The sequence below is a fragment of the Oncorhynchus mykiss genome, chromosome 23 (assembly GCF_057628025.1).
Source record: "Oncorhynchus mykiss isolate SJ-2025 chromosome 23, ASM5762802v1, whole genome shotgun sequence".
In the NCBI taxonomy this organism is placed as follows: Eukaryota; Metazoa; Chordata; class Actinopteri; order Salmoniformes; family Salmonidae; genus Oncorhynchus; species Oncorhynchus mykiss.
Window position 1 is genome coordinate 54471466 of NC_143044.1, and position 13429 is coordinate 54484894.

Here is a 13429-nt window from a genome sequence, read left to right on the forward strand (position 1 = left end):
CACTGCAACAAGCCTTGGTGTGTAACCACGTGTTTAACCTTGTTATAATGGATGCATTACATTTTCAAAACAATTAACATCCAATGATTTAACCGCTTTAGTTTTATTTAAGTTACCAATTCATTTTCCATGTAATGTGTATAATGCGTTTTTCATTTCTTAGTAAGAAAAAGCCAAAGGACACTTCAGGTTTTGAAAATGTTTATTTCCAAAATAATTGTATTTACATAATTACAGTTTTGCAGGTGAGTGAGGACTTAAAATGCCACTGAAACACCAAGATGAGGACTGGCTATTTCAGATCTTACAGATGCATTCAACAAAACTTCTTGAGTTAATATATCTTGATATTGGATAGTTCAATTTTCCAAGTTCAAAACTTCACTTTGAATTATTTAGGACATTTTACAGAACATTCAAGATATAGTTGGACCATTCCCGAATTTCAAACAACATTTTACAACCATATTAACACCGATTTAAAAACCAAGTCCCATCCTTCCATTAGAACCAAATCTGAACCTTGATAGTAATTTATCCATAGAAATAGTCTCCAAGTCAATGATGACATAATACGTGGACTGGTAGACATCGAGTGTACCCATGTCTAGGTTTTAAAATATTCCCATCTTCAACCTAGACCCATGCCAGGAAGTACAAGTAGGAAGTGTACCATTCAATTGGGGCTGTGATGTCAACTCAACACATGCCATTGTATGAGCCACATCAGTTAGCATCATTTGAATAAATGTTTCACATTACCGTGGCAACCCAGCAGTTGATAGAACATTCCAAAATACCATGGAAACGATTGAGTCACAATCAGGCAGCCATTGTGAGTGTACCAGTCAACTTGCCAGGGTTAGAGCTTCTATTCCTATGAATTTATCTTTAAATATCAAACCATCGACATTAACTTGGAACAAAAAGGTTAAACATAATATTATGGCTTTGTCCCGTCAGCATCAAACGATGCAATATTTTCACATAATCTCTTAGCGTGCTTCATTTGATCTTAATGTACTCATTCACTGTTAATTAAATAAATCTATATCAAAAACATTTAAATATGCATCATTATTGAGCTAAAATGTAGTGTAACCGTACTGACTGGTACAGGATAGGTATAGGTTGGTCTAGATAACCACTGACAAGACAGCCAAACCAAGACAGTGTCCTGGAAACACTCATATCTAGATAATGTTCTGGAAACACTCATATCCAGATGTCTGACAGATACCCACTTCTCTTTTATCCAGGTACTCAATACCTCATGTACCAACCTCACTAATTGATTCCAGGCAGATTAAATGTCAAACCAAAGCCACTGAATTGTGAACATGAATCACCTTCTGGATGTAAATCATGTGTTTCCCCACTGCTGGACGTGACCGAGCTCTACAGAACAGCTCATCAACAAACCACGTACAGCCTCAACGGACGTGTGGGAAAACACAAAGTCAGACATCACAGGTCAATCTTCTCTGGTATGGTGAGCACTGTGCTCGAAGCTGTCGTGGTGCTGGGCAATACACCCAGACCCAGGCTGCTGTAACCGGCTGGCGTTTCCCTGTACACGCTCTCCAGCAGCTCCTCTGGGATAGTTACTGGGACGGCTTCTAATGGGCCGAGGCCTGAAACCAAGCCTGGGGATACAGTTGGCACTGGGCCCGTAGCCAGGTTAGGCTGTGGGGCTTGAAGGGTGGTGCCCAGTGGGTTCCCTGGCTGGGCCTGAACCTGGGCCAGCCTCTCCAGCTCAGCGTGCTTCCTGCCTCTCCTCTTCCCCAGGACTTTGACGTAGTTGGCAGGTATGAGGCCTGTGGTCTGGCCGTCTACACTGGCCAGCAGCCACCCACGCACCCTGGGTTGATGCTCTGCACACAGGGGAGAGAGAGAGGATATAACATGGTCATTTAGCAGACTTAGTTAACAGGAACACATTCAATATGTAACCCATTCTGAATGGCATTCTGTTGACCTGCCTGCTACAGTGTTAGCTTTCTTCCTCCCAAGGCCTCCAGCTCTCTTTCCCCCTGATAAAATATATTGTGGTAACCACAGTACTTCATTTCTAAATCAGAAGATTCCGGAACAAAAGTGAGTGCAGAGACAAGGAGGGGGCTCTGAGCTACCAGAGCACATGAGAAAAAAAAAAGTGGCCAACAATGTAGTAGATAAATCATACCGGTATACGCACAGTAGAAAATCAAAAACTCATCGATTTAAGATGTCTTTGGTAACTAATTGATCTAGGCCTACTGCAAAATTAAACAAACTCTAGTAAATCGTCTCTAAGTGTGGACCCTACCTCCTTGTTATCTCGTCATTGTGGTTTTACCAGGGCTGCAGTCTACGTCAACCCCCCCCCCCCCCCCCCTTGAGTCAGAACCCTGACAATCTCGTTTCTCAAGTCTGCGTCACACACACACACACACACAGATATTTCCACCTGTGGTGACATCACAATGGTGACACTGTAGGAGGGATGGCCTCAGAGAGAATCCTGAGAGAGAGAACCCAGAGAGTATAATGTTTACTGTTCATTTTCAATTGTTTATTTGACTTTTGTTTATTATCTATTTCACTTGCTTTGACAATGTAAACATGTTTCCAATGCCAATAAAGCCCCTTGAATAGAGAGAGAGAGAGACACACAAAGAGAGCGAGAGAGGCAGAAAGAGAGAAAGTGTGGGCTGATGTTAAACATGGTCACCGTACGCGTGTGTGGGGGTGTGACACTTTTGGGCTGTCAAAACCGTTAATGCATGTGTATATGTATGTGTATGTGTGTGTGTGTGGGTGTGTGTGGGGTGGGGGACCTATATCTCTGTGTGTGGATGAGTAGGTCTAAGAGTCTGTGGGTTGTATCTAAGCACTACCTGCGTGTGAGGCTGGGGGAACCTCCCACGTGCCCCATGTCAGAGCCCAAACACTCTGCTACTATGGACTACAGAGAAGGTGTTAAGGGTAGATGTCTTGTAAGATACGCTCCAACGCACTACTGCATTACAGGAGAACACCGTTCTCAAACGGGCACCTGATGCCAACGGTTTCTAATAAAGCGACAGACATAGATATTCAGCCTAATGGTAGAAACTTAGAAAGGAGGGAATATCTGAAGGTGGATTGTGTCTTACTGCCTTTGGACAGTAGAAGAAGAAATGCTGGTTTCACTGACAGAAAAATAATCTATGATTTCCTGATATATGGACAGATTGTTTCTGTTGGCTATTAAAAAGGAAGGGCTATGGAAAACATCCAGGTTTCAAACAATGATATGGTTCGCTAGGCATCACATATACCAATTATTTAGGTTATGGAAATAATAGAAAGTCATTCCAACGTTGGGCAAATAGACCCTTTAGAATGAACATTTAAAGATGCTGCATGGTGTGGTGGTTCCTTTCTGGATTATCAAATGAGGAGACAAACACAGAGTTACACAAACTAAATCTTTATTAGTGAGAGCTTTGCAATAGCGATGGCTGGTCGACGAATCACCCTCAGGTGATTTGTTGAGCCCCCCCCCCCCGAGAGAAAAGTACAAAGGTCTTCATTAGCTAAGATTACAACCCTTTCAACCTACATGACGAACAGATATATAGAATGGATCACAAGGTTAAGATTTGTGAAAGAAACCTATAATTCACAGCAGACAGTATCTGTTGTGAAAACAGTTTATTGTGTAGAGACGAGTGTCTGGAGTGTCTCTTCCTGGTACGGTATAGAACAGATACATTTACTCATGCTCTGGAATGCTCTTTAGGTTTTATCACCCAAAATACATTGTAAATCTCCTGTCAGTGTTATCTCCCAGAGGCCCATCCTCAGTAGAACACACACAATAGTTATAATAATACTCTATTGTTGTATAAAACAACCATTTGATGCAATAAAAAGTAGAAGTCTGCAGAAGTCTGGGCATTTATACTTCTTGCACTTCGCTACCTTGGCCGGGGACCTTAACGCAGGCAAACTTAAATCCATTCTACCTCATTTCTACCAGCATGTCAAATGTGCAACCAAACAAATTTTTTTTTTTTTTTTTTTTTTAAACCTTTACTCGCCCTCCATTTGGCAAATCTGACCATAATTATATCCTCCTGATCCTGCTTACAAGCGAAAACTAAAGCAGGGAGGAACAGTGGCTCGCTCAATATGGAAATGGTCAGATGACGCAGATGCTAAGCTACAGGACTGTTTTGCTAGCACAGACTGGAATATGTTCCCGGGATTCATCCAATGGCTTTGAGGAGTATACCACATCAGTCACCGGCTTCATCAATAAGTGCATCGATGACAGTCTCCACAGTGACCGTACGTATATATCCCAACCAGAAGCCATGGATTACAGGCAACTTCCACACCGAGCTAAAGGCTAGAGCTGCCGCTCTCAAGGAGCAGGACACTAATTCGTACACTTAAAAACAAACTCCGGTACGCCCTCAGATGAACAAACAGGCAAAGCGTCAATACAGGACTGAGATTGAATCCTACTACACCGGCTCTGACGCGCATCTGATGTGGCACGGCTTGCCACGGACTACAAAGAGAAACCCAGCCACAAGTAGCCCAGTGACGCGAGCCTACCAGACAGGCTAAATTCCTTTTGTGCTTGCTTTGAGGCAAGCAACACTGAGGCATGTATGAGAGCACCAGCTGTTCCGGACAACTGTGTGATCAGGCTCTCTGTAGCCGGTGTGTGTAAGACCTTTAGCATCGGTCCTCGACAGCTGCACCGTCGAGAGCATGGTTGCAACATAACTACACACAGATCATAAACGTAATGTTAACTGGTGAGCCAACCGTCTAACGTCAGCTAGCTAGCTAACAGTAAGCTTTAACTTGCAATGAAAACAACTTTGCCAAAATTAGAAACTTATATCTGAAACTATAGCTGGACTCGATCCGTATACGTGGATGAACGCTTCACGGCAGACTGCAACCCCTCATTAAATAAGACGTCCTGTGTCGTTTACCTTGACTAATTTAATAGTCGTATTCGTATTTACAGATGGCATACAACTTCGTTATTAAAGGTACATGAAAGTTCACGTTTGAGACAGCATTTCTGCCTCCCCCACCAAAAAAAAAAATGTTTTTTCTTTATTTAAAAAAAAAAAGTTTATGATCAAACGGCTCTCCTGTGAAGTAGTGACCCGCGACATACATCTAGTTTCCTGAAACGGGGTCACCTATGATATTCTAGAGAATATGTCTCTCTCTCTCTCTCTCTCACCTGAACAGAATGCACACTGTAAAATGTGCAACGCATTTCTGCCTCGCGCTGCAACACTTCCTGTCTGGGTGTTGCAAGTGAAGAGGTGAATGACAGGTTCGTTTTTTTAGAAGCGTTGCACACGGGCATAAAAGTTTAATTTACTCGAAACTAAAGTCTACTGAAGTGAGACTTTGTCCTTGTGTTTTCTTGGCTATTTACATTGTTTTGTTCACAAGCTAGGTTGTTATTCTATGTTGGAGTTTCAACTGCTAGGGATACTAGTCAGACTATGGTTGGAGTCCAAACACAAAGTAGACAGCCCTCAGCCCTAAACCCTCAGCCCTAAACCCTCAGCCCTAAACCCTCAGCCCTAAACCCTCAGCCCTAAACCCTCAGCCCTAAACCCTCAGCCCTAAACCCTCAGCCCTAAACCCTCAGCCCTAAACCCTCAGCCCTAAACCCTCAGCCCTAAACCCTCAGCCTTTGAATGACATTTTACATCGTCACAGCCGAGTGTACCTCAGCTATGTTGCCTAAAATGACACTACGAGGCCACCAGAATTTGACACGTGACTACAGTTTGCATTGAATTGTGGGTCATATCATATCATAACACCCCAAAAGTGATCAAAGTAGTTCACTCGCTCCCTCAAGCTAAAAATCAATGGCCGAGGGGGTAACGTTTGTGAATTGGACCTCCACTTAAGATGGCAATCAAACTGCATCTGTTTTCGACAGCGATTCCCCTGAGGAAAGTGGCTAGCGCGAGGACTGAGTGGGTTTGGACTGCAGCCCTCCACCTCACAGGCACAAACAAGACAAGTCTCATCACCACTGTACTCGACTACATTGAGTTGCTGACAGTTGATACCTGCAAAAATGAAAATTCTTAAAACCCTTACCTTTATAATAAAATGTTAATCTAATACAACCACCGACCGTTTCCTCGTATCGACTGACAGCGACTAGATGTAGTCAAGGGGTACACTCCGCCCACTCTCGTCTCCGCTCAACTACGTCGATGTGAGGTTACGGACAAACATAGCCGATTCAACTCATCGAAGGCTTGACGACTAGCTAACTAGTTGAATGAGGTGTCCGGGGCTACAATAAAACAGGTGAACTGTTGGGAGTAGTGGAGGCCTGGAGTTGAGAAACACTAGGTTAGAGCAGGGTGCTGGTTGGATTCCCCCCTCTCTCCTCCTAGTTTCTTACCTTTAGGAGCCAGGTTGAGCATGTCTCCAGCATTCAGTGAGAGCTCCTCCTCCGACACAGCTGTGAAGTCATACTCCGCCCTGGCAACCACATGGTCATCCTCCCCACTAGCCCAGTTGGTGGCTGCATAGGGATTTAATCAATCAGAATGTAATTATATAGTCCTTGTAGGGAATATTAATGAAGTAAAAATGTAAGGTGCTGATTAACGTAACAAACAAAAAATGTATGTAGCACACTCATCTTTGTTATGAGCATACACAGAGCCAGATTAGCAGTGTATGTTCAGATAAACCATGACCCATCTGTTTGAGGTTGCGAAACTGTGGTTAACAGACAGGCAGTCAGAGAGACAAAGGACATTCAGGAGAGCCCACACACAGACAGTAAGGAGCCTCACCGCTCTCCTCGGGCCCCTGGGCAGAGCTCAGCAGCTTCCAGATGAGATAGGGCCCTCCTAGGACCACGGCCAGAAAAAGGAAGATGGGCCACGACTTGACCGCTCCGGCTCTGGGGTCTTCCATTGCGGCTCCAGCACCTCTGGTCGCCAGAACAGCCCCTTCACTGTCTGCCCACAGGTCCTCCACCTCACCGTCCCGCCTCAGCCCCAGCATCCTCTGTATGCGGCGGTACAGGTAGCGCAGGGTGCGCACCAGGGCAAAGGCCGACAGAACCTTGGTAAAGTGCATCCGTAACCGTGTCAGGTGGTTGGCTACATCCAGCACGGCTCGGAAGCTGTTGTAGACGGCCGAGAAGGTGGCGTCCATCATCATGCTGACCGAGGTGAAGGCCTGGACGATGCTCTCGATGGACTGGAAGGCGCCGCGGCTGCTCTCCTCTGCCTGTTGGACAAACCGACTGGGCGCCACGTCTTCACCACCGGTTTGGCCGAAGCGGCTGTAGCCCAGGCTCCCACCGAGCCCCCCTCCCATGCCATAGCCACCACTGTAGGGACTGTAGGGGCTGTATGCTCCACCGTAGAGGCTGGAGCTACCATAGGGGTTGTAGGAGGAGCCAGGGAAGGAGCCGTAGGAGGGACGGTAGGACTGGATGGACTGGACAGGGCGAGGGGGGACGGGGGGCACCATGCGGGTCAAGACGGGAGGACCGGCGGGACCAGAGAGGCCCGGGGTGGAGGGACCTGGTGGGGCAAAGTCAGTCGACCTGGTGGATTGGAAAGAGGGGCATAACTTATAAAACAGTGAACATTCAATTCAATCACGTGTTCGTGTTGTCAAAACGTAATTTGTATTTAATTTTTTTTAAACGCCTCAAAACTAGTTTCCTTTGGTTTCGTAGTTAAAGAGAAGTCTAAGCAATCTAGGAGTGTTGCAATGGGTTACGTCTCTATTAGCTAACCTTAGCTAGATAACAAAACAAACGACATGCCAGTCAAAGGTAACGACGTTAGCTAGCTACTAACGTTACAACGTTAACTACATTGGAACTCGGTGAGCACTTTTGGTTGAGTTATTATCCAATAACAGTCCAATACTAAACTATTGTCAAATATTGAAATCTAGCTAGTTCTGTCCGCTAGGCAAACGCAAAACAACAAGCTCCGACCTAGTTAGGGCCTGGGCCTATATTAGAGGCTAACGCTAGCTAGCTAACTCATACATAGTTAGTCCATAGACAACTCGTCAAGTAAGCAATAACTTGTTTACCGATAGTTAACTGGTGCACTCATGGCTGCTCCTGGAATCCGCCTTTCCCACGGTTTAGGAGGAGGCTGCGATGCCATCGTACAAATTGTCTGAAGTTACACCGTTTTTAACCGTTTTCCCTTCACTTCCCCACGTAGTAACTAGCAAATTGCTACATATCTAGCTCCATGGCTGGCTCCTGTGTGCCAGACCAAAATAATCAATAAGACGATACGGAAAACGTTTGAAACAATACATAATTGGTTTAAAAGCATAAAGCCAGAGAGGATTTCTTTTATAACGCATTTTATATTGTATTTGCATTCTTACTGGGCAAGTTTAACGTCTCTGAAGTCAGCAACTTTGTTGTATCTTTTCGGCGTTGATTAGTAGAGCCTAGAAGGCTTCGTCTCCATTGCATTATTCCGTTCCAAGTCGTCCCGAGGCTGATGGAGATAAAACTAAAGTATCAAAGATGGGGTGGGACAGTTTTTTCAACCGAGAGAACTGGGAGCGAAAATACGCAACACCATTGGTGTATTTGACTGACAGAACCAATACTAATACAATATTTACCACATTTATTGTCCATGTCTTTTTTTAAACAAATCAATTCAGAAAGTACATGAGGGAACATAAGTATATATAGATTATAAACAATGGACAATCGAGCTAGGGGGTACAATATCACATTACAATTACACAAGAACCTTAAGGGACATGCATATACTTACAATTCTAACAGTTTTTTTGTTAGTAGAGTATTTAACTGTCATAAAATACAGTTCAATTTATTTTTGCAGGGTAAGGAAGTGTTTTTTTGTTAGTAGAGTATTTAACTGTCTTAAAATACAGTTCAAATAATTTTTGCAGGGTAAGGAAGTGTTTTTTTGTTTGTACATTTACATTTGTGTAATGAAATTTGTCCAAAAGAATAATGAAATTAATTACATAAAAATGTTTCAGCTTATTTATATTGTATGTAAAGAATCCAAGCGGAGCATCTCTCCACAATAGTGTAAAATCTTCATAAATGTGTTCAATTATAAATCTACTGATGTCTTGCCACAGTTTTCTTACATGAACACAATGCCAAAAAAGATGCAACACTGTTTCTGGGTGGTCATTACCAAAGGAGCAATTTGAGTTGATGTTTTCCTTAAACTTCTTCATATAGTGGTTAGCAGGATAATATTCATGAATAATTTTAAAGGAAATTTTTGTTAACAAATAAGAATTCCTTATAACTGAGTAGAAGACCCTCTGCATTTACCAGTTGGCTCACCAATAGGATATTATTTCGGAACCAATATTCTAAAAACAAAGAAGTATTTTTATACAATATATCCCGATTATTCCATGTATAATATCTGTGTGGAGAAAAATTGTGTTTATAAATTAAGGACCATGATAAGAAAACCTGCCGATGAAAAGCAGAAAGTTTCACTGGAACTTTGTCAATATTATCATTGCAAAACAACATGAAGTTAAGACCACCAAAAGTAGAGAAGACATGATGAGGAATAACATTCCAGATAGAAGTGGGTCTTCTTAGGAATTGTTTTATCCAATTGATCTTAAAAGTATTATTTAAAGTAGTTAAGTCCAGAAAATTCAGCCCACCATTCTCATAAGTGTTCATTACAACAGTTGTCCAAATGTAATTGGTACGGTTTCTCCACAGAAAGTTGAAAAGCATCTGGTCTTTCTCCTTGCTTATTTTACTGTCAAGATATAAAGATAGAGCACCATATGTTAGTCTAGAGATACCTTCAGCCTTGGTTATTAGGACTCTACCTTTTAAAGATAAGTCCCTCTGTAGCCATTGATTTAGCTTCTTTTGGGTATTTTTAATAAGAGGGTTAAAATTTAGTAAGCCTCTAGACTTTTGATCCTATGTAATGGTTATGCCTAAATATGTATTTTATTGTCCATGTCAAATGATCTCAATCGTTACATTTAACAAAAATATAAAACGAGGTCTATTTTTTTAAAACATAGATCATTGTATTATTTATGATATTCTGAATGTCAGACTGCTATTTTAACGATGCAAAAAATCGAGACAATACTAATACTGTCCAGAGAAGTGTTTTGTTTTCCTAGACATTTTAAAAATCAAACAGACATAATTCACATGTAGAAAGAACATTTATTTCAATAAACAGACTGAGCAAACTTGTACAAACATTCAGGAATTATGATCAAGTTATACATACTGTACATTCACCTTCCCTGTCCTCCATTAGAAAACCAATTATGATCAAGTTATACATACTGTACATTCACCTTTCCTGTCCTCCATTAGAAAACCAAACGGATAAACGTTAAAGTGCGTATGAATAGATCATTATGTGATTTAGTACTGAAATGCATCCCAAAAATACTTTAGAAGATGGACATGGGGGGAAATAATTCTGCCGTTTCAATATCTGATTTACAAAACACACAATGGTTAAAATCAAAGTTGAATCTCTGTCTTATGAAATCATTACATGGGTAAATGTCATTCATTGTTTTGAGATCAAGTTCTTTCGCTTTAGGTGAAAAAGGAAACTGATCTAGTTCTTATTCTGACCATACAACTAGTGAAGTCTTGTAAGATATTTCATTTTCAAAGGTGAAGGGAAACGCTCTGCAGTAAGATTTGTTCTTCAGACTAACATTTATAAGGATAGCTAATAACTCAGCAGCAAGAATGAACAGTAATGGTGTGCTGGGACATCCTTGACGAGTTCCTCTCTTCACTCAAATCATTTAGATGTTCCATGTTGAAGAGATGCTGAACTATTATTACCATCATATAACATTCCAATCACCTTTGCACTGTTTTCACCTAAATCTACATATTCATGTGTTTATAACATACACGGGTGTTCAATCTTATCAAAAGCTTTATAAAAATAAATTAAATTAAAAATAAATCCATCATCAATCATATGTCTGTAATCTAATAGGTCAGATTGAGTATCACTAATAATATCATGCCCTCTTTCAGTCTGTTATCTATCACGTGGGTGAACACCTTGTCATCTACATTAAGTCATCTACATTAAAGTCACAGGGAGCAGATTGTCTTTATATATCATCTTTACCAGGTTTAGGTGTTACGGTGAGTGAATGAGGACCCAAAAGCGAACTAACTTAAACAGAGCTTCTTTAATAACCAAACATAGGTAGGCTCAGATAGACCGGCAGATTCCGACAGGACAGGACAAGGTTACAGCAAACATGACGATAGTCTGGCTCAGGCATGAAACACAACAAACAAGAATCCGACAAGGACAGGAACAGAAACAGAGAAAGATATAGGGACCTAATCAGAGGGAAAAAGGGAACAGGTGGGAAACGGGGTGAATGGGTAGTTAGAGGAGACAAGGAACAGCTGGGGGAAAGCGGGGGAGAAAAGGTAACCTAACAACGACCAGCAGAGGGAGACAGGGTGAAGGGAAAGGACAGAGACAAGACACAACATGACAGTACATGACAGTACCCCCCCACTCACCGAGCGCCTCCTGGCGCACTCGAGGAGGAAACCTGGCGGCAACGGAGGAAATCCTCGATCAGCGCACGGTCCAGCACGTCCCGAGAGGGAACCCAACTCCTCTCCTCAGGACCGTACCCCTCCCAATCAACGAGGTACTGGTGACCACGGCCCCGAGGACGCATGTCCAAAATCCTGCGGACCCTGTAGATGGGTGCGCCCTCGACAAGGATGGGGGGGGGGGGGGGGGAGACGAGCGGGGGCGCGAAGAACGGGCTTAATACAAGAGACATGGAAGACCGGGTGGACGCGACGAAGGTATCGCGGAAGAAGAAGTCGAACTGCGACAGGATTAATGACCCGAGAAATACGGAACGGACCAATGAACCGCGGGGTCAACTTGCGAGAAGCCGTCTTAAGGGGAAGGTTCTGAGTGGAGAGCCAAACTCTCTGACCGCGACAATATCTAGGACTCTTAGTTCTACGCTTATTAGCAGCCCTCACAGTCTGCGTCCTATAACGGCAAAGTGCAGACCTGACCCTCTTCCAGGTGCGCTCGCAACGTTGGACAAAAGCCTGAGCGGAGGGGACGCTGGACTCGGCGAACTGAGATGAGAACAGCGGAGGCTGGTACCCGAGGCTACTCTGAAAAGGAGATAGCCCGGTCGCAGACGAAGGAAGCGAGTTGTGGGCGTATTCTGCCCAGGGGAGCTGTTCTGACCAAGACGCAGGGTTGCGAAAAGAAAGACTGCGTAAGATGCGACCAATAGTCTGATTGGCCCGTTCTGCTTGACCGTTAGACTGGGGGTGAAAGCCGGAAGAGAGACTGACGGAAGCCCCAATCAAACGGCAAAACTCCCTCCAAAATTGAGACGTGAATTGCGGACCTCTGTCCGAAACGACGTCTGACGGAAGGCCATGAATTCTGAAAACATTCTCGATGATGATTTGTGCCGTCTCTTTAGCAGAAGGAAGCTTAGCAAGGGGAATGAAATGAGCCGCCTTAGAGAACCTATCGACAACCGTAAGAATAACAGTCTTCCCCGCTGACGAAGGCAGTCCGGTGACAAAATCTAAGGCGATGTGAGACCACGGTCGAGAGGGAATGGGAAGCGGCCTGAGACGGCCGGCAGGAGGGGAGTTACCGGACTTAGTCTGCGCGCAGACCGAACAAGCAGCCACGAAACGACGCGTGTCATGCTCCCGGGTGGGCCACCAAAAACGCTGGCGAATGGAAGCAAGCGTACCCCGAACGCCAGGGTGGCCGGCTAACTTGGCAGAGTGAGCCCACTGAAGAACGGCCAGACGAGTAGGAACGGGAACGAAAAGAAGGTTCCTAGGACAAGCGCGCGGCGACGGAGTGTGAGTGAGCGCTTGCTTTACCTGCCTCTCAATTCCCCAGACAGTCAACCCGACAACACGCCCCTCAGGGAGAATCCCCTCGGGGTCAGTGGAGGCTACTGAAGAACTGAAGAGACGAGATAAAGCATCAGGCTTGGTGTTCTTAGAGCCCGGACGATAAGAAATCACGAACTCGAAACGAGCGAAAAACAGCGCCCAACGCGCCTGACGCGCATTAAGTCGTTTGGCAGAACGGATGTACTCAAGGTTCCTATGGTCAGTCCAAACGACAAAAGGAACGGTCGCCCCCTCCAACCACTGTCGCCATTCGCCTAGGGCTAACCGGATGGCGAGCAGTTCGCGGTTTCCCACATCATAGTTACGTTCCGACGGGGACAGGCGATGAGAAAAATACGCGCATGGGTGGACCTTGTCGTCAGAGAGGGAGCGCTGAGAAAGAATGGCTCCCACGCCCACCTCTGACGCGTCAACCTCGACAACGAACTGTCTAGAGACGTCAGG

The 13429-nt window shown here is 44.1% G+C and overlaps 1 protein-coding gene across 1 annotated transcript; it reads right to left on the reverse strand.

Annotated features, from left to right (window-relative positions):
- Positions 1-184: 184 nt before the first annotated feature.
- Positions 185-8540, reverse strand: pex13 (peroxisomal biogenesis factor 13). The gene is made up of 4 exons (XM_036959994.2): positions 8104-8540; positions 6837-7600; positions 6437-6559; positions 185-1874 (listed from the first exon to the last, which is right to left on the reverse strand). The coding sequence occupies exons 1-4, from the start codon at positions 8178-8180 to the stop codon at positions 1468-1470; spliced, it is 1371 nt and encodes a 456-aa protein (XP_036815889.2). The 5' UTR covers positions 8181-8540; the 3' UTR covers positions 185-1467.
- Between the last annotated feature and the right edge of the window lie 4889 nt (positions 8541-13429).

Coding starts and splice junctions, on each gene's coding strand:
- pex13 (XM_036959994.2), bottom strand. CDS start 8,180: ATGGCATCGCAGCCTCCTCCTAAACCGTGGGAAAGGCGGATTCCAGGA. Junction 7,601..8,103: donor AGTGCACCAGTTAACTATCG/GTAAACAAGTTA, acceptor CCAATCCACCAG/GTCGACTGACTTTGCCCCAC. Junction 6,560..6,836: donor CCAGGGGCCCGAGGAGAGCG/GTGAGGCTCCTT, acceptor ATCCCTATGCAG/CCACCAACTGGGCTAGTGGG.